At 37.7% G+C, this 23,347-nt stretch overlaps 1 protein-coding gene across 7 annotated transcripts in view; it reads right to left on the bottom strand.

Moving 5' to 3' along the window:
• The window catches only part of EDA2R (ectodysplasin A2 receptor), a 205,503-nt gene that overhangs the window by 167,186 nt on the left and 14,970 nt on the right, over nucleotides 1–23,347 (bottom strand). For all 7 annotated transcript variants that reach the window (XM_037994675.2, XM_073013609.1, XM_007991931.3 and 4 more), the window contains 3 exons: nucleotides 16,263–16,359; nucleotides 1,063–1,241; nucleotides 432–517 (listed from right to left, as the gene is read on the bottom strand). In XM_037994675.2, coding sequence (XP_037850603.1) covers nucleotides 432–517; nucleotides 1,063–1,241; nucleotides 16,263–16,349 — 352 coding nt within the window. In that variant the 5' untranslated portion in view covers nucleotides 16,350–16,359. The remainder of the gene's footprint in view (nucleotides 1–431; nucleotides 518–1,062; nucleotides 1,242–16,262; nucleotides 16,360–23,347) is intronic.

Raw genomic sequence — 23,347 nt, 5'->3', positions numbered from 1 at the left:
TGGATAGTGATATAGGCATAGATTGGACCCTGGTTCTTCATTCAGCCTTTTACAAGTCCTCAGCTCTAAGGGCTCCTATATACTTTGTATAATAGTAATACCTCATAAGTGTACAAATATTATAATTTGTAAAGTGCTTCCTAATATCCATTTTATCATTAGACCTAGACACCCACCACACAAAGTATGAAGAAAAATGATTATCATGACTCACCCTTTTTTCAGAGGTGGGAAATGAGGTTCAATGAGATTGAATGATTTGCACAGAGTTGCAAAAATAATATGTTGTAAAACAAGAATTCTAATCTGATTGCCTTGCTACTCTACTCTACATGAAAAGGTATGAGGGGATAGGGGAAGTATTTACTACCCTATCTTGTTGCCACCCCATGGAATGTGGAGAAAAGGGAAGAAGAGAACTGGGTACACACATTGAACTTCGGAGGTGGGAGTCTGCTTCGTACACGGGATGCACTCTTGCTCCTGCAGGCCTCCAATGCGTGTCTTTCGGTAGAACCTGTGTTCAGAGCAATTAGGAATGGCAGGGTGATCAACCAAGCAATGCACGTGGACCAGTTCGTTCTGGGAAAGCAGCTCCTAAGAATCTTGCCAACCTGAAAGTAAGTGCCCACCCCTCATTCTGAGTTATCTGCCTCTGTGTCTTATTCTGACTCAGAGACCCGGACAGACACTCTACTTCTTCCCCCATTCATCACACCTTGTAGCCAAAAGGAGACCTAATTCCACAAGAGAGGGGTGCACTGCTTTGCTACCAAGTACATCATAGCTTATTTTAAGTCTACAGTGAGATTTACCTTGAACTTTGGTCTTCGGCTGAGAATGATGATGAAAAAGCTGTCAAGTACTCATCTGTGACTGACAATGTGCTAAGCACTTTATAGAGGGATCTTGGGAAGACACCACTTCTCTCTTCTTGGAGCTTAAACTGAATATTATGTTGATAGGTAGAATACTTCAACTAGGTTCTGAGAGTTGAGGATGGGAGAGACCTCCAACAGCTAGAAAAGCCCAGACAAGCTTGGTCTCATATAGCAGGCTCACCTGGGCAGACAGTCCCCACAGACAGCATTAGAGGTAGCTGTGCAATTGACCTTCTGAACACGATTGATGACAGCACAGGTGATGCAACTCTGACATCTGTGGTGGCCCCAACTGCTTTTGTACCTGCGAGGAGGGCAGGCTGTGCAGTAGGCATCTCCACCCTCTCCATAACCACAATCCTGTAGAGAGATGTTAATATTGCTTTATAGGAGCTTGGAGATGGGATCACCTGTGGGACAAGTGGACATGAACAGAGTAGTATTTTTCAACTTGCAACCCCATTACTAAGTCATAAAACCAATTCACTAGCTTCCAGCCAGCATTGAAAGATAAAATAAAACAAAATAGAATAATAATATCAACTATAAGAGTATATAGAATGAAGTAAAGCTAAGTATTTGTATCAGTCAGCATAGGCTATGCTATAGTATGGCAAAAATCAAACCCTAAATCTCAGTGTCTTAAAAGAATAAAAGTTTATTTCTCACTCATCATATCTGCCTACTAGGGGGTTCCTGAGGACTCTGCTGTACATCATCCTCAATGGGGTACCCAGGGTTACAGAAGCTTTATTTTTGTGCTTTTATGATTGAAACATTCTGAACTGTGTACAAGCTCTTAAAGTTTTCCCCAAAAAATGACCCATATTGCTTTACTCACATGTCCTTGGCCGTACATATCACATCATCATTAATAACTACAAAGGGTACAAGAAAATGTAATTCTACAATGTGACAGAATGTGGGGAGCTGAAATATTTGACAAATAGTCATAAGCACTACCCACATCAATACTGTTTTATAAAAGTTTTCTAGATAAAATGCATGAAAGTATACATTGAGTTGTGACAAAAGGTTATTTCTTACTCTAGGTCATGGTAAAAAAATGTTTGAATGCCAATGGTATAGATGAGAGGCAAACACTCCAGTTGGTTCCTATCTCAGCTCTGGTACTAAGTTTGGCCATACTCCTTCCCCCCCGACCCCCAATTTCTGGGCATCAGAAGTCCCAACACTGAGTAAATTGGAATAAATCTTCTCTAAAGATTATTAAAGCTGACAGCCTAACCCCAACAGGAACAAGTTTCCTGCCTGATACCAGTCACAGCTCTTTCTCAAAGAAACAACTCTAGTTGTAGAAGGATATTAATTGTATGCTAGTTGTAGCAGAAGCTGGCTGGTTGTTCACTTAAACTATTTTTTATTTCTCCTGGGAACACCACTAGCCTATATTCTTTAACTCCACTGCAATGAAGTGGGGGCATGTGCATCATTTTTAGCCAATGAAATACGGATACTAATATTGTTTGCATTCCCAGGCCTGACTCAAAAACATGTCCTGTGTGATACTTAAATTTTCTTCATACATTCATTTTCCAGTGCCTGCTGACACCGCTGGAAACCTTGGAATAAATATATTAAGAATGATAGAGGAAACCAGATAAAATGGAGGAGTGGGCAGCTTCAAGCTCTTATGCCCCCAAAGAAACACAGAAAAACAAGCAGGAACTGTCATAATCAATGTTGTCAGAACTCTGGAAAGCATTCAAAAGCTTACATGAATCATGTAAATGTTAAATCAAGAAAAAGCCACTTGAAAATAATAGGAAAGTAGTTTTCTGCTATTTTTACTTGTACTTGTTATATCTCTCACCGCAGAGCAGTGGCAATCCTAAAGTAGTGTAAGTCTTAAAGTAGTCTCAGCCTGTATTCCTAGTGTGAGACCTCAGTACCTGATTCCAGAGTGAGCTAAGCAAAACTTATTGACAAATTACTGTGTATGTCTGTCCTAACCTCTTTGAGGGCTATTTGAAGGCCTGATATAAGGTATTTATGTATGTTCTACTCGATTCAGAATGCAGATTGGAAAAGTGATGGGCACTCTTTCAAGATGCTGCAAGACAAACTAACAAACCACAATGCCTAAGGCAATGATTATGGATTAAGAAATAAAACAGACTGTCTGAATCTGGAAGCAAAAGCTGGGCGGGGGTTCCTTTAGAAATAAGGACATTCAAAAGTATCCACGTGGAGGAATTTAGAAAGGTATGTGCATACAAGACACATGCTCACAAAATACTAGTGGAGACCTAAAGCTTACATGTCAGGCTGATCCCTAAGTTAAGTGCACATCTGGCTAACTGTTTAAGGAGTGCCTCAGCACAGAGCCAATCTAAAAATGTGATAGAAGTGTGTGACTATTTTTTATTTTGGTGGTTGTGGTCATTTTTTAACTTTTAACATTCAATGAAATTGCTGTCCAAACATTAGCTGAACATGAGCTAAATTAACATAGGTTTCAATGACGATGCACGACAAAAAATAGTCCCTACAAAAATAGTTTGGAAAAACACCTAAACAAATGGAGTACTAGCCTAGGCAACATGGCAAAGCCCTGTCTCTACCAAAAATACAAAAATTAGTTGGGCATGGTGGCATGCACCTGTGGTCCCAGCTACTCAGGTGGCTAAGTTGGGAGGATCGCTAGAGTCCAGGAAGTGGAGGCTGCAGTCAGCAATAACCATGACACCACACTCCAGTCGGGGTGACAGAGCAACACCCAGTCTCAAACAAAATAATAATAATAATAATAATAATAACAGAAGGACTACTATAGCCTTCAACAACACAAATCTAGGAAAAAAACAAAAAAACAAAAATAAACAAAAATATAACAGGTAAATGTGAGGAAGAGGGGCAATCTAACTTCCAGAGTTACTTCATTACAATACAAAACTGCCCAGTTTTTAACAACAAAAAGTAAATCACACAGTGTAAAAAGAAACAGGCAACTGTGGCCCATTCAAAGGAACAAGAAAAAGAAAGAACTGAGACTATTCTTGAGGAAGCCCAGACATTGCACTTAGTAGACAAAGACTAAAAGAATCATCTTAAATTTGCTCAAAGACAAACATGGACAAAGAATTAAAAGAAATCAGGAAACAAATATATAAACAAAGTGAGAATATTGGTAAAGAAAAATTGTAAAAAGGAACCAAACATAAATGCTGGAACTAAAAAGTAAGATAAATGAAATGAAAACTTCACTAGAGAATTTGAGTAGGTAAAAGAAAAAATGAGCAAACCTGAATGTAGGACAATTTAAATTATCAAGTCTGAGGAGAAGAAAGTAAACAGAACATAAGGAACTTGTGGAACATCATGTAGGTGGCCAATATATGCATTATGGGATTCCCAGAAAAAAAAAATAGGGAGATGAGGAACGAGAATCACTATTTGAAGAAATAATGGCTTAAAACTTCTCAAATTTGATGAAAGACATAAATTTACCCATCCAAGATGCTCAAGAAACTCCAAGCAGAGTAAACATAAAGAGACCCATGCTGAGATACCCTATCAACAAAATGTTGATAGCTGAAAACAAAAAGAAAATATTGAAAATGAAGAGTGAAATTATTTGTCAAGTAAAGGTATTCTCAGTAAGAGTCAAAGCATATTTCTCATCACAAAGTGCAGAGACTTAAAGTCCGTGAGATGACATATATAAGTGCCTAAACAAATAAACTGTTAACCAAGAACTCTATATACAGCAAAAAATTCTTCAAAAATAAAGGAATAATTAAAACATCCCTAGATAAACAACAGCTGATTGATATCACTAGACCTGACTATAAGAAGGGAATCCTTCAGGCTGAAATGAACAGACAATGGACAGTAACCCAAAGCCATACAAAGAGTAAATATCTCTGGTAAAGGTAATTGCATGAAAAAATATGATTCCACTGATATGAAATATCTAGAATAGGAAAATTTGTAGAGATAGAGAGTAGAGGCTATCAGGTACTTTGGGGAGGGAGAAATTGGGAGTTATTGCTTAACGCATACAGAGATTGTATTGGGGTAATAAAAAGTCTTAGAAATAACGGGATGATGGTTGCATAACATTGTGAATATGATTAATGCTACTGAATTATACACTTACAGTGGCTAATACAGCAAATTTGAGATTATATATTTTACCACAACCTTAAAAATTATAATGCAGTATACAAAAAACCATGAATTATAAACTTACATGGGTGAATTGCCTGGTAGGTGAACTGTAGTTTAATAAGGCTGTTTAAAAAATACAGAGCTCCCATAAGCCTGGCTTCCACAATGGCTGAGAAGAATCCTCCTACTCCCCAACATGGATTGGAATTACATTCAGGAATAAACCCTTAACCTGTTATGTCACCAAACTTTAGTATTTGTTACAGCAGTTAGTATTACCTGAACTAATATTTAAGTTATACTTTCCCAGGAGGTGGAAAAAGTGAGCATCAGGCAGGCTCTAAATACTCCTGCCATTCTGTCCCTGTGTTTGCCCACTCAGGCTTTACTCAATGCCTTGCAGCCTCACTCACAATGATCCCATCTGCCAATGGGATCTGATATGAGGGCTAGCCATTTTACTCTAAGTTTCTTGAAAAGGCAAAGGGTTTCTTGTAATCTCTGCTACCTTATGTGCACCATTGGAATGCTGATAGCTTCCATATCTGCTTAAAACAGTGAGCTGAGGGTCAAACTATTAGGAAATATGATGTAGTGACGAAAATCCCTGATCCACGGTAATGAAGACCTATCTGTAACTCTCACTTCTATCACTGACCAGTGATGTGACCTTGGACAAGTCATTGGGCCTGAATTTTCTCGTCAATCCAATTGTAAATAATGCTATCTAACTTATAGGTTTGTTAAGGTTACATGAGCTGACCAAATGAACAAAGGGAATATCTCAAAGCAATGGAGAATAGCTGTTTTTTTAAATAGGTTATGTTGTATAACTGAATGACAGTATGAAAAATCATGAAATTAGATACATTCCTCACACTATACACCAGAGTAAATTCAAAATAGATCAGAAATTTATACATAAAAATTAAAACCAAAAAATACCAAAACAAAATATAAATACATTTCTCTTTAATCTGGGAGTGGAGAAATTTTCTCTAACTGCAATTCAAAGTCCAGAATCAATAAAGGAAAGATAGATAGATCTAATTACATAAAAATTTTATTAAATAGGGAATCCTTTCCCCATTTCTTGTTTCTCTCAGGTTTGTCAAAGATCAGATGGCTGTAGATGTGTGGTATTATTTCTGAGGACTCTGTTCTGTTCCATTGGTCTATATCTCTGTTTTGGTACCAGTACCATGCTGTTTTGGTTACTGTAGCCTTGTAGTATAGTTTGAAGTCAGGTAGCGTGATGCCTCCAGCTTTGTTCTTTTGACTTAGGATTGTCTTGGAGATGCGGGCTCTTTTTTGGTTCCATATGAACTTTAAAGCAGTTTTTTCCAATTCTGTGAAGAAGCTCATTGGTAGCTTGATGGGGATGGCATTGAATCTATAAATTACCTTGGGCAGTATGGCCATTTTCACGATATTGATTCTTCCTATCCATGAGCATGGTATGTTCTTCCATTTGTTTGTGTCCTCTTTGATTTCACTGAGCAGTGGTTTGTAGTTCTCCTTGAAGAGGTCCTTTACATCCCTTGTAAGTTGGATTCCTAGGTATTTTATTCTCTTTGAAGCAATTGTGAATGGAAGTTCATTCCTGATTTGGCTCTCTGTTTGACTGTCACTGGTGTATAAGAATGCTTGTGATTTTTGCACATTAATTTTGTATCCTGAGACTTTGCTGAAGTTGCTTATCAGCTTAAGGAGATTTTGGGCTGAGACAATGGGGTTTTCTAAATATACAATCATGTCGTCTGCAAACAGGGACAATTTGACTTCTTCTTTTCCTAACTGAATCCCCTTGATTTCTTTCTCTTGCCTGATTGCCCTAGCCAGAACTTCCAACACTATGTTGAATAGGAGTAACTGGCTAGCCATAAGTAGAAAGCTGAAACTGGATCCTTTCCTTACTCCTTATACGAAAATTAATTCAAGATGGATTAGAGACTTAAATGTTAGACCTAATACCATAAAAATCCTAGAGGAAAACCTAGGTAGTACCATTCAGGACATAGGCATGGGCAAAGACTTCATGTCTAAAACACCAAAAGCAACGGCAGCAAAAGCCAAAATTGACAAATGGGATCTCATCAAACTAAAGAGCTTCTGCACAGCAAAAGAAACTACCATCAGAGTGAGCAGGCAACCTACAGAATGGGAGAAAATTTTTGCAATCTACTCATCTGACAAAGGGCTAATATCCAGAACCTACAAAGAACTCCAACAAATTTACAAGAAAAAAACAAACAACCCCATCCAAAAGTGGGCAAAGGATATGAACAGACATTTCTCAAAAGAAGACATTCATACAGCCAACAGACACATGAAAAAATGCTCATCATCACTGGCCATCAGAGAAATGCAAATCAAAACCACAATGAGATACCATCTCACACCAGTTAGAATGGCGATCATTAAAAAGTCAGGAAACAACAGGTGCTGGAGAGGATGTGGAGAAATAGGAACACTTTTACACTGTTGGTGGGAGTGTAAACTAGTTCAACCATTATGGAAAACAGTATGGCGATTCCTCAAGGATCTAGAACTAGATGTACCATATGACCCAGCCATCCCATTACTGGGTATATACCCAAAGGATTATAAATTATGCTGCTATAAGGACACATGCACACGTATGTTTATTGCAGCACTATTCACAATAGCAAAGACTTGGAATCAACCCAAATGTCCATCAGTGACAGATTGGATTAAGAAAATGTGGCACATATACACCATGGAATACTATGCAGCCATAAAAAAGGATGAGTTTGTGTCCTTTGTAGGGACATGGATGCAGCTGGAAACCATCATTCTTAGCAAACTATCACAAGAACAGAAAACCAAACACCGCATGTTCTCACTCGTAGGTGGGAACTGAACAATGAGATCACTTGGACTCGGGAAGGGGAACATCACACACCGGGGCCTATCATGGGGATGGGGGAGGGGGGAGGGATTGCATTGGGAGTTATACCTGATGTAAATGACGAGTTGATGGGTGCAGCACACCAACATGGCAGAAGTATACATATGTAGCAAACCTGCACGTTGTGCACATGTACCCTACAACTTGAAGTTTAATAATAATAAATAAATTAAAAAAAAAAATTTTAAAAAAGTTTCAGGGTAAAAGATTCATAAGCAAAATTAGAAGATAAATAACGAACTAGTAAACAGATGTACACCATATCACAGACTAAAGATTTATATTCCTAAAATACAGAGCTAGTATAAATTAACAACAACAACCTTATAAGAAACTAAACGTACATTCACAGAAAAAGAAACACAAACAGCTCTTATTTAGATAAAGGATGTCTCTTAACCAGATACACACACACACACACACAAACACAGAGATACATATATAGCTCTGTGTGTGGGTTGTGTGCAGTGTTTGTCACCATGCCTAGAACATAATAATCCTTCAACGAACAGATGAACTTTAGGTATTGTTCTTCTGGAAAGCAAGTTTTTATTCTGTCTATAGCAATGGAATCAGAAGACCTGTGCCTGACTCCTGACTTACTCCCTTGCTAGAGAAGGGAATGACAAAAGCAAGCAAGCATTTATTGAAAGTTAACCAATAAGTTGAGTGACTGATTGATTGATTAATTGGTTAGCACTCCCTTTTATTTTATTGGTTAACTCAGAAAACATTGTTGAAGCAACTACAATGTGTGAGGATGCTATTCTGAATATTGTGACTAAATAATTGAATCAATTATACAAAACTCCACACACTCATGAATGTATATACTTGTTTATTTATAAAACCTTATAAGGGTGCATTATAATCCATGTTTCACAAATAAGCAAAATTGAGGCACAAATTGTTTGCCTGAGAAGCCTCTTCCCCATGGGCCTGAGATTCCCCACCCACAACTAGAGACAATAGGATGCAGGGGGCACCAGAGATTCCACCATAAGTACCCAGCTCAAATATTTCTTTGTTCTGTGGGTCTGAGATTCTTTTCCCCCACATAGGAACAGGTGGCTGGGGTATACTGGTAAGTGGTATGCTACTAATAACAAGTAGTACAGTATGGGAAATGTTCTTTGACTCCACAACTCAGACACTTCTTTATGCTGACCTAGATGGACCAGTGACCTGGCCCAGGAAATCTTCTATACCTGAGGCAGCAAAGATAAACCCCACAGATTACAAATCACACTACAAAGGTCCTGGAAATTAAATAGTCTTTAGAACTGCAGCTCACAAACATAGGCTAAAACCTGTATGCTAAACCTAAACAGATGGCTGCCTGATAAAGTAAAAGATTTAAATATGACCCCGAGTCTCCTGACATAAATGACAAAATGTCAAGAACTCAATGAAAAAACACCCATGAAAATAAGAATAAAGAAAATCACAACATGAATGAGAAAAGTCAATTAACTGACAGCAACTCTTAGATAAAGCAGATGTTGGAATGATTGAACAAGGATTCTAAAGCACCTATAATAACAATGTTTTAAAAAACAATTTAAAATTCTCTTAAAAATAGAAAACCTCATCAAAGAAATAGAAGTATTTTTTTAAATAAGCAGATGGCAATTATTAAAAATAAAATGACAGAAATTTTAAAAACTCACTGGATGGGCTCAGTAGTAGAGAAGAGACAGATGATAGAAACAGTGAACTTGAGGATAGAATGATAGAATTTATGCAATATTAACAACAGGGAGAAAACGGCAAAATAAAACAAAATTAACAAAGCCTCAAGAACCTATGAGACTATAACAAAATATAAAACAATCATATTCTCAGAATCTTATGAAAATAAAAATTTTAAAAATGTTTATCTAAAAATATTTTCAAACAAATTGGTAGAAAACTTCACAAATTTGGTAAAAGATCTACAAGTTAAAGAGGATTAACAGACCCCAAATAGAATACATCCAAAGAAATGCACACCAACACACATCATAATAAAACTTCTGAAAACTAAAGAAAATAAAAAATATTGAAAATAGCTAAGAAGAAATGACATCATCTATAGAAAAATATCCATTCAAATGATACGACAGTGTGTTTCTATCAGAAGCCATGGAAGCCAGAAGGAAGAATTACATTTTTAAAGTACTGAAATAAAATAACTGCCAACTGCAAATTTATATCCAGTGAAAGTATCCTCAGAAATGAAGGTACATAAAAACATTCTCAGGCAAAGGAAAACTAACATAATGAGTTGCTAGTAGGCCTACCCTTAAATAATGCTAAAGGGAGTTCATAAACAGAAATGAAATGATTTAAAAAAGAGTGGAAGTGATAAAAGAAGAAATCTTGGTGCATCAGGAAGGAAGGAACACTGGGAGAGAAAAAATATGGGTGTATAAAATGCACTGTCTTTCTCTTCATACATTTTATAAATCACAGTTGATGAATAAAGCAAATTTAACAAAAATTATATCTGATATTTGTGACAATGATATTTAAAAGTGGGGAAAGTAAAGAAATCTAAATGGAACAGATATTTCAATACTTCACTTGAAATGGCAAAATGTTGATACCAGCTGACACTGAAAAAGTAATGTGTTAGTTTTTCATGTAATATTCAGAACCACCTCTAATAAAATGATATAAAAAGATACACTCAAAAAAACTACAAATAAATCATGATGAAATCTTAAACAAAATGTTCATGTAACACACAAGGAAGGCAAGAAAAGACAAATAGAGGGACAAAAAACAGAGAAAACAAACACAGAAACAGAGAAAGCATTTTTTTATGTGTCTGTTGGCTGTATGCATGTCTTCTTTTGCAAAATGTCTGTTCATATCCTTTGCCCACTTTTTGATGGGGTTGTTTGTTTGTTTCTTGTAAATTTGTTTGAGTTCTTTGTAGGTTCTGGATATTAGCCCTTTGTCAGGTGAGTAGATTGCAAAAATTTTCTCCCATTCTGTAGGTTGCCTGTTCACTCTGATGGTAGTTTCTTTTGCTGTGCAAAAGCTGTTCAGTTTAATTAGATCCCATTTGTCAATTTTGGCTTTTGTTGCCATTGCTTTTGGTGTTTTAGACATGAAATCCTTGCCCATGCCTATGTCCTGAATGGTATTGCCTAGGTTTTCTTCTAGGGTTTTTAAGGTATTAGGTCTAACATTTAAGTCTCTAAACCATCTTGAATTAATTTTCGTATAAGGAGTAAGGAAAGAATCCAGTTTCAGCTTTCTACCTATGGCTAGCCAATTTTCCCAGCACCATTTATTAAATAGGGAATCCTTTCCCCATTTCTTGTTTCTCTCAGGTTTGTCAAAGATCAGATGGCTGTAGATGTGTAGTATAACTTCTGATGACTCGGTTCTGTTCCATTGGTCTATATCTCTGTTTTGGTACCAGTACCATGCTGTTTTGGTTACTGTAGCCTTGTAGTATAGTTTGAAGTCAGGTAGAGAGATGCCTCCAGCTTTGTTCTTTTGACTTAGGATTGTCTTGGAGATGCGGGCTCTTTTTTGGTTCCATATGAACTTTAAAGCAGTTTTTTCCAATTCTGTGAAGAAACTCATTGGTAGCTTGATGGGGATGGCATTGAATCTATAAATTACCTTAGGCAGTATGGCCATTTTCATGATATTGATTCTTCGTATCCATGAGCATGGTATGTTCTTCCATTTGTTTGTGTCCTCTTTTATTCCACTGAGCAATGTTTTGTAGTTCTCCTTGAAGAGGTCCTTTACATCCCTTGTAAGTTGGATTCCTAGGTCTTTTATTCTCTTTGAAGCAATTGCGAATAGGAGTTCATTCATGATTTGGCTCTGTTTTTCTTTTATTGGTATATAAGAATGCTTGTGATTTTTGCACATTCATTTTGTATCCTGAGACTTTGCTGAAGTTTCTTATCAGCTTAACGAGATTTTGAGCTGAGATGATGGGGTTTTCTAAATATGCAATCATGTCATCTGAAAACAGGGACAATTTGACTTCTTCTTTTCCTAACTGAATACCCTTGATTTCTTTCTCTTCCCTGATTGCCCTAACCAGAACTTCCAACCCTATGTTGAATAGGAGTGGTGAGAGAGGGCATCCCTGTCTTGTGCTAGTTTTCAAAGGGAATGCTTCCAGTTTTTGCCCATTCAGTATGATATTGGCTGTGGGTTTGTCATAAATAGCTCTTATTATTTTGAGATAAGTTTCATCAATACCAAATTTATTGAGAGGTTTTACCATGAAGGGCTGTTGAATTTTGTCAAAGGCCTTTTCTGCATCTATTGTGATAATCATGTGGTTTTTGTCTTTGTTTCTGTTTATATGCTGGATTACGTTTATTGATTTGCATATGTTGAACCAACCTTGCATCGCAGGGATGAAGCTCACTTGATCATGGTGGATAAGCTTTTTGCTGTGCTGCAGGATTTGGTTTGCTAGCATTTTATTGAGGATTTTTGCATCGATGTTCATCAGGGATATTGGTCTAAAATTCTCTTTTTTGGTTGTGTCTCTGCCAGGCTTTGGTATTAGGATGATACTGGCCTCATAAAATGAGTTAGGGAGGATTCTTTCTTTTTCTATTGATTGGAATAGTTTCAGAAGGAATGGTACCAGCTCCTCCTTGTACCTCTGGTAGAATTCAGCTGTGAATCCATCTGGTCCTGGACTTTTTTGGTTGGTAGGCTATTAATTATTGCCTCAATTTCAGAGCCTACTATTGACCTATTCAGGGATTCAACTTATTCCTGGTTTAGTCTTAGGAGAGTGCAAGTGTCCAAGAAATCAACCATTTCTTCTAGATTTTCTAATTTATTTGCATAGAGCTGTTTATAGTATTCTCTCATGGTAGTTTGTATTTCTGTGGGGTCGGTGGTGATATCCCCTTTAACATTTTTTATTGCATCTATTTGATTCTTCTCCTTTTCTTCTTTATTAGTCTTGCTAGTGGTCTATCAATTTTGTTGATCTTTTCAAAAAACCAACTCCTGGATTCATTGATTTTTTAGAGAATTTTTTTGTGTCTGTATCTCCTTCAGTTCTGCTCTGATCTTAGTTATTTCTTGCCCTCTGCTAGCTTTTGAATGTGTTTGCTCTTGCTTCTCTAGTTCTTTTAATTGAGATGTTAGGGTGTCAATTTTAGATCTTTCCTGCTTTCTCTTGTGGGCATTTAGTACTATAAATTTCCCTCTACACACTGCTTTAAATGTGTCCCAGAGATTCTGGTATGTTGTATCTTTGTTCTCATTGGTTTCAAAGAACATCTTTATTTCTTCCTTCATTTCGTTATGTACCCAGTAGTCATTCAGAAGCAGGTTGTTCAGTTTCCATGTAGTTGAGTGGTTTTATTGAGTTTCTTAGTCCTGAGTTCTAGTTTGATTGCACTGTGGTCTGAGAGACAGTTTGTTATAATTTCTGTTCTTTTACATTTGCTGAGGAGTGCTTTATTTCCAATTATGTGGTCAATTTTGGAATAAGTGCAATGTGGTGCTGAGAAGAATGTATATTCTGTTGATTTGGGGTGGAGAGCTTTGTAGATGTCTATTAGGTCTGCTTGGTGCAGAGATGAGTTCAATTCCTGGATATCCTTGTTAACTTTCTGCCTCATTGATCTGTCTAATGTTGACAGTGGGGTGTTGAAGTCTCCCATTATTATTGTATGGGAGTCTAAGTCTCTTATATAAATGATTTTTTAAATACTCTGTTATCTACTATATGTCTGTCTACTTAGGTTTCTTATGTGAGTAGACAAAGAGCAATAAATAATAAGTAGAAAGAATAGAAAGAGAAACAATCAGAAGCAGATCACAAAATTGGAAAGGCAAATGGGCAAATAAACACAGTAAAGTTGGTACATTTCTCCTATCAAATAGAAAAAAAAATCAAAATTCTCATAAAGTCCTCATAAATTAGTAATTAATATTAAAAGGAAGGCATAAAATTAATAGATGATGAAAATATGTATTATTCATTTGCGGTTAGGCTTCTGGGACATAGGGATTTGTTGCGGGAAGCCAGGGATCCCCAACAGAGGGTCGCAACAGGAATTCTATGCACTGTTGAAAATAAATGTAATGGTAGTGGAAATTGTCATAAACAAAATTCAGAAGTATTATCTGCTGATCTATTTCAAGAGTCTTAAAATCATATGCATTATTTAGCTCGGCAATTATATGTCAAGAAAAATGTCCTGCAGAAAGCAATAATTTACTTACGGTGATGTTTATAATTCATAAATAAAATTTAAAAGTAAATAAAAGTAACTTTAAAAAGGGCTGTCAGATGCTTCTAGCTGCTTATTCGAACAATTGCCCCTCTTCCTCCTTACTACGAAAACACTGATTTCATTCTAGGTAGCATGATGACCAGCCTCCAGAACGGATTCTTGATTGGTCTTAATCATACAATCCCATTCTCATTGGCTAGATACTTATTTCCCAAACTCTATTCCAGTTAGAGATAGCTACATCACCCAGTTCTGGACCATAAGATATAAGGAAAAATCTGTTGGACAGCTTCTGGGAAAAGACTTCTTCCCAAAAATAGGCAAGCTATTTTGACCTTGCCCCTGATTCCTGACTTTGACTATTGTATGAAGATATGATGCTTTGAGTTTTGCAATCATGAGGCCACAATAATGAGAACAAAACAGCAAGAGGTCCAAAATTAAGGATGAAAAGAGGCTGAGTCCTTGATAACATTGCTGATCTGTCCAACAAGCAAAAAGACTGCCTGTCTCCAGACTTCATTACGTAAATAAATATACTTATGGTTCGTGTCATGATTAAATTTTATATTAATTTCAAGTTACTACATCTTAATTGATTCTGAAGTGAAATAATTGGCCCAGAGCAAAGATGGGACTCATGCCCATGTGTATCTATATTACATATATATAAGCTTTAATATCTATTTTAAAGTCCAGCATGACCTAACCTCTGGCGATCTTTCCTTGGTACTGTGATCCTTTATCAATCATGTGGGTACCCCACTGTGGGACATAATGCCATGTGTAAAAACTTAAAATTAGTGCTTGTATCCCTTGATATCCCTGTGCCTTATTCTCTTCATTTTTAAAAATACAAAGGTAGGAATAAAGTGGGCTAGATAATTACTATGTTGTTTTCCAGCCACAGGTTCCTGTAACTGCCCAACCAAAAACCCTCCAAAGAGCTCCTAGTGCACTTAGAGAAAAAGGAAAATTTCTCATAGACCTCAAGCCGCTATCTGGTCTGGTCCATACTTTTCTCTCTGATCTCTTTGTAAACCACCCTCCCTCTCATTCACCATACACTCATTGCACTAACCTTCCTCCTTTTCCTTCAAAATGCCTAGTTCATTTTCACCTTGGGACTCTGCACTAGTATCCTCTCCCCAGAAGGTGTCTCCTTAAGGAGACCTTTCCTTGTTTCATAATCTGAAGTAGCCACCCAGTCACCTTAATTTTATTATTCTCATATCTTCACATCTAGATTCTTCATTTATCTTTGTATGTGTCTCGATTATTATTTTTTCACTAATAATAGAAGGTAAGGTCCATGATGGCAATTAATTTTTTCTGTTTTGCCATATCCATGGTGTTTACAACCATGCCTGCCACTTTGTAAGTGTTCAGTAAGCAACTGCTGAATGAACAAAAATTGCATAAAATAGGGTGTGAGTATGCAGAAACCATCTGATAGCTTCTTGCTTCTGGCCTCTGTAGCCCCAGCTGCAGCCAAAATTTAATACCACCCCCAGGTTCAGGGACCAACAAGGGACCTGAGGAAAGAACAATTAAGCAGATCCAGACTTGAAAACAAGTAAGTTACATAAAGTCTCTGCCTTACTGGCCATTTTGTTCTGATCTTTACCTTTAATTGGGATTTTAGACCCTCCCTGGTTCCCTATCCCTAAATTCTCCATTGCACAGCTTCCTCAGTAGTGCAGACCCTCTAGAACAGAGGCCTTCTTGATTCTTCTCTCTTTCTCATTTATAAGACCTGATATCTGGCTCTTGAACACCATGTGGTTGTGCCTTGCTTTAGTTGACAGATTTCCCTAATGCTGAACAGTCCTCATGGGTCTCTGCATTACACATCTCTTCTTGAAATACTCTGTTATCTCATGGAAACTTCCCTTGACCCTGATCCTGCTAGGCTGACTTCGTGCTGGAATCATGACTGCTATTGCATACTCTGTGGATCCCAGGTTTTACCTGCTAAACTGGATTAGTTATAAGTAGGGCTGACTCCCCTAATCTTGGCCTCTTTCAGTTGCCGGGCTGGTTCCTAAGATGCAACAAAAATAAGTGTATTGAATAGGAGAACTTTACCTTGGATAGCTCCTGTCCAGGACCACACCGTTGGCAGGTGACACACCGTCCCCATTGGTCCCAGTACTCATTTTCTTGGCAATCCATGGTGGGAAGGCTGTGGGTACAGAACACAAGAACTAGCAAGCTAGTGGGAAGGGACTATAATTAGTGATTTCCATGTCACTTGGCTTCTGGGTCCACTTAATCTAGTATCTAGATCTGAGATAGTAGGGCTGAGGAAGCCAACACAAAAGAGTTAATGCTTATATAGCTCTGACCATGTGACATGAGCTCTAGTAAATGCTTTGCATGTAGTAACTCATTCAATTCTCAAGACAATCATATTAAGAATTATTGTTAGCTACATTTTACAGATGAAGAAACTGAGGCAAAGAGACCAAGCAATTTGCTCAAATTCACAGTCAGTGGCTATACCAATAGCTGAATTTGTAAAGAGAATAATAAGACAAGGAGTTGGCTTCTGCCCAGGAGGTAAAGAATAATCACAATCCATCATGTGCAAACAGATCATAACAATTTAGAAAGTACTTTCACATCCATTATTATTTGATCTACACAACATCCATGTGAGGTAAGCAGTATAGGGATTATCATCTTTATTTTATAATTGAGAAAGCTGAAACATGGTTTCTCTTTGCCAACAGTGGCCTCAGTCCCTCTGAGGACCAATAGCTGCCGTAGCTTCTGTCTTAGGCAGAATGGGGGGGGGGGGGGGAGAATGACCCAGCATGTAGACATATTTTGGTGCACAAAAGTGCACAGAAAGGGAAACATTACTCAGATAATAGTTCTTGGAATACAGATGCATATAGCAGTAGAGCTAGCCTTGGACTGAGAATTAGGATATATAGATTCTAATCCTGGCTATAGGACAGCAAATAATCCTGTTGCTCAGGAGGAAGGGGTTTCCTAGTACATGGAACTTTCAGTGCTAAAACTGGAATAGTTCTGGGCAAAGTGGGATGGCTGTTCACCACACCTGGCTCTTACCCTTTCAATCTACAATCTGGGATGGATCACTTTATCTTTTCTGGCCTCAGTTACTTAATCTAAGCAAAAAGGATAGTATGTTCTTCACCTACCATATATAGCTCTTGAGAGGGTTAAAGGAGCTAAGGTCCATCAAGCCATTCTAAAGAGCTATACACAATAAGACAGAGTTAAGTATGCAGAAAGGTTATCTTTTACAAAGAGGAATTTTAATGAAGGGGCTCAAGTAATTCATACAAGGGGCTTATCCTACTCAAAGAGAAATGTAGCATGAGTTCTTTTACTTACTCATGACTTCATACTAGGGTGAATTTCAAGTGGTTTCCAAAGGTGCCAAAGTCCTAAATGTATACTCTTAGTCAGAAGAGAGGAGAGTGTACATGTGTACCTTGAGAGACCACCACTCCTCCACTCAAAGGTCCCCCAAAAGCGATAGGTTAAGTAATTCTAGCTGGCATTCCCTAAGTGCACCTTTTTTCCATCATCAACTGGGCCATTCTTTCCCATTCCTTCATTCCAAAGAAAGTGGGCTACAAGATCCATATTTGCATAAGATAAACATACTGTCTTCTGTGCTGATTTGATCGCTGGCCCATGGTGTTGTCCTCAGTAGGCATGCTTCCCTCCCCTTGCTATGCACTCTTCTCATTGAGAACAAAAAACATCAGTATTCTCATAGCCTTCATGACCAGGAAGTTAAGCACCACAGTAACAGGGCCAGGATACTGCCGTGGACAACTTTCTTATGTCCCTTTTTGCCCACAAAACAGAAAAACATTGGTAAGAACCAAGAAGTAGCCCTCCTCTTGAGCTAGGTTCCCAACATAGGCATTTAAAATATCCAGCTGCTGCTGGCATTTGAGGGTCTGAGACATCCTATTTCATTTGGTTTCTAGAGCTCCACCCACCTAATAAACATCATGTGTCCTAAACTCTGACATGTCTCTCTAACCATGGCTTTGAAACCTCTGTGTAGGCAAGGCAGGCTCGGTGCCAAAACCCCATATCAAGACTTAGGAAATGAACAGAAGGCCTTTCCCTCCTGTCTTTCTCTCTCTTTCTTTCTTTCTCTCTTTCTTTCTCTCTTTCTTTCTTTCTTTCTTTCTTTCTTTCTTTCTTTCTTTCTTTCTTTCTTTCTTTCTTTCTCTTTCTTTCTTTCTTTCTTTCTTTCTTTCTTTCTTTCTTTCTTTTTCTTTCTTTCTTTCTTTCTTTTTCTTTCTTTCCTTCCTTCCTTCCTTCCTTCCTTCCTTCCTTCCTTCCTTCCTTCCTTCCTTCCTTCTCTCTTTCTTTCTTCTTCCTTCCTTCTTTCTTTCTTTATTCTTTCATTCTTTCTTTTCCTTCCTTTCTTCTTTCTTTCTTTCTTTTTTTGATGGAGTTTCGCTCTTGTTGCAGTGCAATGGTACAGTCTTGGCTCACTGCAACCTCTGCCTCCTGGGTTCAAGTGATTTTCCTGCCTTAGCCTCCCCAGTAGCTGGGATTACAGGTGCATGCCACCATGCCCAGCAAATTTTTGTATTTTTAGAGACAGCGTTTCATCATATTGGTCAGGCTGGTCTTGAACTCCTGACTTCAGGTGATCCGCCCACCTTGGCCTCCCAAAGTGCTGGAATTAAAGGAGTGAGCCACTGTGCCTAGCTTTCCCTCTGTTTTTCTCATACTGTTTATTCAAAGCGTACAAATTAAATTATCTTTCATTAGAAACTTAACAAATTGACTTTGTTAAAGACAACAAAATCATAGATTCTGGACTCTTTTGAAGAGGTCGGGGAGTATGTGTAAAACTACCTAATAAGGGTTAAATGTCATTACCTAGGGACAAAGTCCAGCCTTATATGAATTTTTTCCTGTAATCAACAGTTTCCTGTAGCATATGTAACTGCTTTTAAAACGAAAAAGTAAGAGAGAGTAATTATATTTTCAGAAAATTAGAGTTACTCTGAGGTATTCCATACTGCAGCTAGACACTCTTCCAAAGTATCACAAAGGATGTGGCTGAATCCTCTAAACTTCTGGCTAAGTTGGCAATATATACAGACCTATACAATTCCCAAAAGTAGAGACTGCTGCATGTCCAGTGCCTAGCCCTGCACCTGGCACAGAGTGTGTACCTCAACAGTGCTTACTAATTGTTAGCTTGTCAACATGCCACATTCCCTGGACTATGGTTAACTATGCATATGAATCTAGCAACATAGATCATTTCTCTTTCAGATAATGACTTTCCAAACAATAGTAGTAATCTCATATCAAGAAAAGAGCAAAGCTCTTAGTTAGGGACATGTCAACTTGGGTTTGAATCTTAATTCTGCATCCTCAAACAAACGGTTTTACCTTTGTCAGCATCAGTTTCTTCATCTGCAAAATGGAGGTTTAAATAATATACTATACAGTAATTTATAAAATTAAATGCAATAATACATGTTAAAGGACCAAGTATAGGGCTTGATACATATGAGACATTTGGTAATTAGTAGGTTCCCTTTCTTCTTTCCTCTTCAGAAGAGTGAGATTTATAGTAAAAAGAGTGCACATTTGTCATTCTTGGGATATGTGGGGAAGAAAAGGGAAAGGCACCCAAGCTTCTTCATTGACCTTTCCAGCTGGAGCATGAAGGCCATGTTTAAGATGGGAGCCACTATAGCAGTTTCCTCCTTATTAATCGCAACCACCAGTTACCTGATGCTTAAGGAAAAGATTCTTCATGATACCCTCAGTACCTAAGCCACCTTGGCTAAAATAAACATTGTTCTAAGTGTTTGCTGGATTTTTTTCATCAACGCATTTCTGTACAGGATTCACTCGGTCGACAAACATTTGGAAACTTTTCTGAGACAATCGCCTTTGAAATGGAAGTGCAAAAGAAATAAAATCAGATTGGCAAATAAGTGAGGATGTTATTATGGACTTTATGAAATAGCACATCATGTTCCACAGAACAGTCCCTCTCACCTCCACAACCTAAGGTTGTGGCTGCTCAAGAAAATTTTTTTCACCCCAACTCTGATATGGGGTTGTATTCTCTTTACATTACTGAGGGTTGGGGAGAGGAAGGGAAGTGGCAGATGCCTCTTGTCTCAATCCCATGGAGTATAACACATGATGGGGTTCTGATTCTGCTAAAGTCCATCACCCACTCAGTTGTACTGTTTGTCAGCTACACCCTGAAATACTTTCTCCAACTTCCCAACTTTTCCAGAGAATATCTGATCTGTGTAACTCAGAAGTTACACAGATGAGGTAATGTGGAAGTGCTCTAAAAATTCATGTGGGTAACATGCCGGGATTTTTTGTCTGTTTCTGATTGCAGTACAACATATACATAGTAAGAAGCACAAAGATTAAGTAAACTAATAAATTTTTACATATGTGCATGCCCATGTAAATAAACACCACCCAGATAAATACACAGAACCTTTCTATTACCCCAGCAGGCTCCCTCATGCCCCTTCCTAGTCAATATCGCCTCCTCCCCAGGTAATTACAGCACTGGCTTCTATCATTACAATTAGTTATACCTGTCCTTGAAATTCACATAAATTTGAATCATACAAGATGTGCTCTTCTGTTTCTGGTTTATCTTGCTAAATATAATGTCTGTGATAGTTATCCATTATGTTTTGTGTAGAACATTTGTTAATTACTATTGTTGTGTAGTATCCTATTGTATGGATATACCACAATTTATATATATTTTTTGCAAACATTGGGCTGTTTTTAATTTGACCATTATAAATTGAGTTGCTATACTATGGCTGATGGATTTTTTAAAGAATGCCAAGAAAATTCAATGGGAAAAAAAGTCTTCACAAAAGGGTGTTGGGGAAACTGGATATCCACATGCAAAAGAATCAAATTGGACCCCAGCATCACATCATATACAAAACTAAGTCACAATAGACTAAATCCCCAAATGTAAGAGTTAAAACTATAAAACTCTTATAAAAGTTTTCTTATAAGAAAATATAATATTCTATAATTAATATTTTTCTTATAAGAAAATATAGGTATAAATTTTTGTGACACTGGCAGTGGTTTCTTAGATATAGCAACGAAAGCACAAACAACAAAAGAGAAAAACAGAACAATGACATGTCAACAAAATTTAAAAGTTAAAAATGTTTGTGCTTCAAAGGACACCATCAAGAAAGTGAAAAGACAATCCACATAATGGGAGAAAAAAATTTTCATATCACATATCTGATAAGAGACTTGTATCTAGAATATACAAAAAACTCTTGCAAATGAAATATAAAAAAGACAGATAATTTAAAAATGAGTAGAGAATTTGAATAGATATCACTCTAAGACTTACAAATGGCCCATAAATACATGAAACGATGGTCAGTGTTATTAGCAAAATAGGGAATGCAAATGAAAACCACAATAAGAGAGCACTTTATATCCACTACCAAAAACAAAAACAAAATAGCCTGCCAGGCATGGTGGCTCACTCCTGTTATCCCAGCACTTTGGGAGGCCGACGCAGGTGGATCACCTGACGTCAGGAGTTCAAGACCAGCCTGGCCAACATGGTGAAACCCCGTCTCTACTAAAAATACAAAAATTAGCCAGGCATGGTGGCAGGCACCTGTAATCCCAGCTCCTTGGGAGGCTGAGGCAAGAGAATCACTTGAACCCGCTAGGCAGAGGTTGCAATGAGCTGAGATCGTGCCATTGCTCTCTAGCCTGGGGGACAAGGATGTGGAGAAGCTGGAACCCTTGTGTATTGCTGGCAAGAATACAAAATGATGCAGCCTCTTTGGAAAATAATTTTGTAGTTCCTCAAAATGTTAAACATCATGTTACAACATGATCCAGCAATTTCACTCCTAGGTGTAGATACCCAAAAGAATTGAAAATATATGTCCATACAAAAACCTGTAAACAAATGTTCCTAGCACATTATTTATAATAGCCAAAAAGTGGGGAAAATCCACATGTTCTTCAGCTGACAAATGGTAAACAAAATGTGATCCATCCTACAATGAAAATTATTCAGTCAGAGAAAAGAATGATGTGCTTAACATATGCAGTAATATGAATGAACCTATGAAATGTCCAGAATAGGCAATCAATCATAAACTAGCTTTAGTGGTTATAAGGGCCAAGGGAGAAAGGGAAATGGGAAGTGACTACTTAATAGGTATAAGTTTCTTTCCAGGGTGGTGAAAACGCCCTGGAATTAGATAGTGGTGATGGTCATGTGACTTTGTGAGTATGCTAAAACCAGTGACTTATACACTTTAAAAGGGTAAATCTTATAGTATGTGAATTATGCCTCATTTTAAAAGATGGTTATTTAGCTTCATTTAATATTTTGAATTTATTATTCCAATAGGATACTGTTTAAGTTAGCCCCCACAAAAAATGTTAAAGCTGCTATGAATATTTTTATATAGGCCCCCAAATATAATTTGATTCACCCAATTTCTCACCCAAACTTATCCAAGTATGTATTGTATATACACTGATTGTGTTTACAAGGGGCAACAAGTGGCAATATGACTAGAGTTATCTCCTTATTTTACCTGTCTGTCATGTGGCTGCTCTTCCCACCCATCCCCCTGTCCTGATTCCTCAAAAAATAATGTAGAAGATTAAGAATGCAAGCAGACAGGGAAGAGGAGAAACAATACAGCTGACATCAATACTAATCCCCAAATTAGTTCATCATGCCCTGAATAATTGATGTCGGCCAAGTTTCTGCTGGATGTGAGGTACCCAGGCTGCTGGGGGTGCAGCTGCTTCTTGCTGCAGCTTGTGGCTGTTGCTCTCCTCAACTTGCACACATGCCTGTAGGGTGAAACATGCTCTTTCTATGTAGTATGGGTAGGCAGTACAGAAGGACAAGTCTAAATTAAGGACTCAGCACTTCAGGATAGTTGCTTTGCCTGGACAGTGCAGGAGATGTGAGATTAAAAATGGTGAAGAAGACAGCAGATGGTCTCCATGCCTTGCCCATTCCTCTCCTGTGAGCCCATCCATCCACCCATATGCACAAGACAAAATCAATGCAGTTGCTCAACCTAGCCTTGAGAGCACTGCTTGCTGGAAAATCAAGCTTCTAAAATGTACAGTGTCATCATTTCCAG

This window comes from Chlorocebus sabaeus, chromosome X (genome assembly GCF_047675955.1).
Source record: "Chlorocebus sabaeus isolate Y175 chromosome X, mChlSab1.0.hap1, whole genome shotgun sequence".
Classification (NCBI taxonomy): Eukaryota; Metazoa; Chordata; class Mammalia; order Primates; family Cercopithecidae; genus Chlorocebus; species Chlorocebus sabaeus.
The sequence above is the reverse complement of the archived record's forward strand: the minus strand, read 5'-3'. Positions and strand labels throughout refer to the sequence as shown.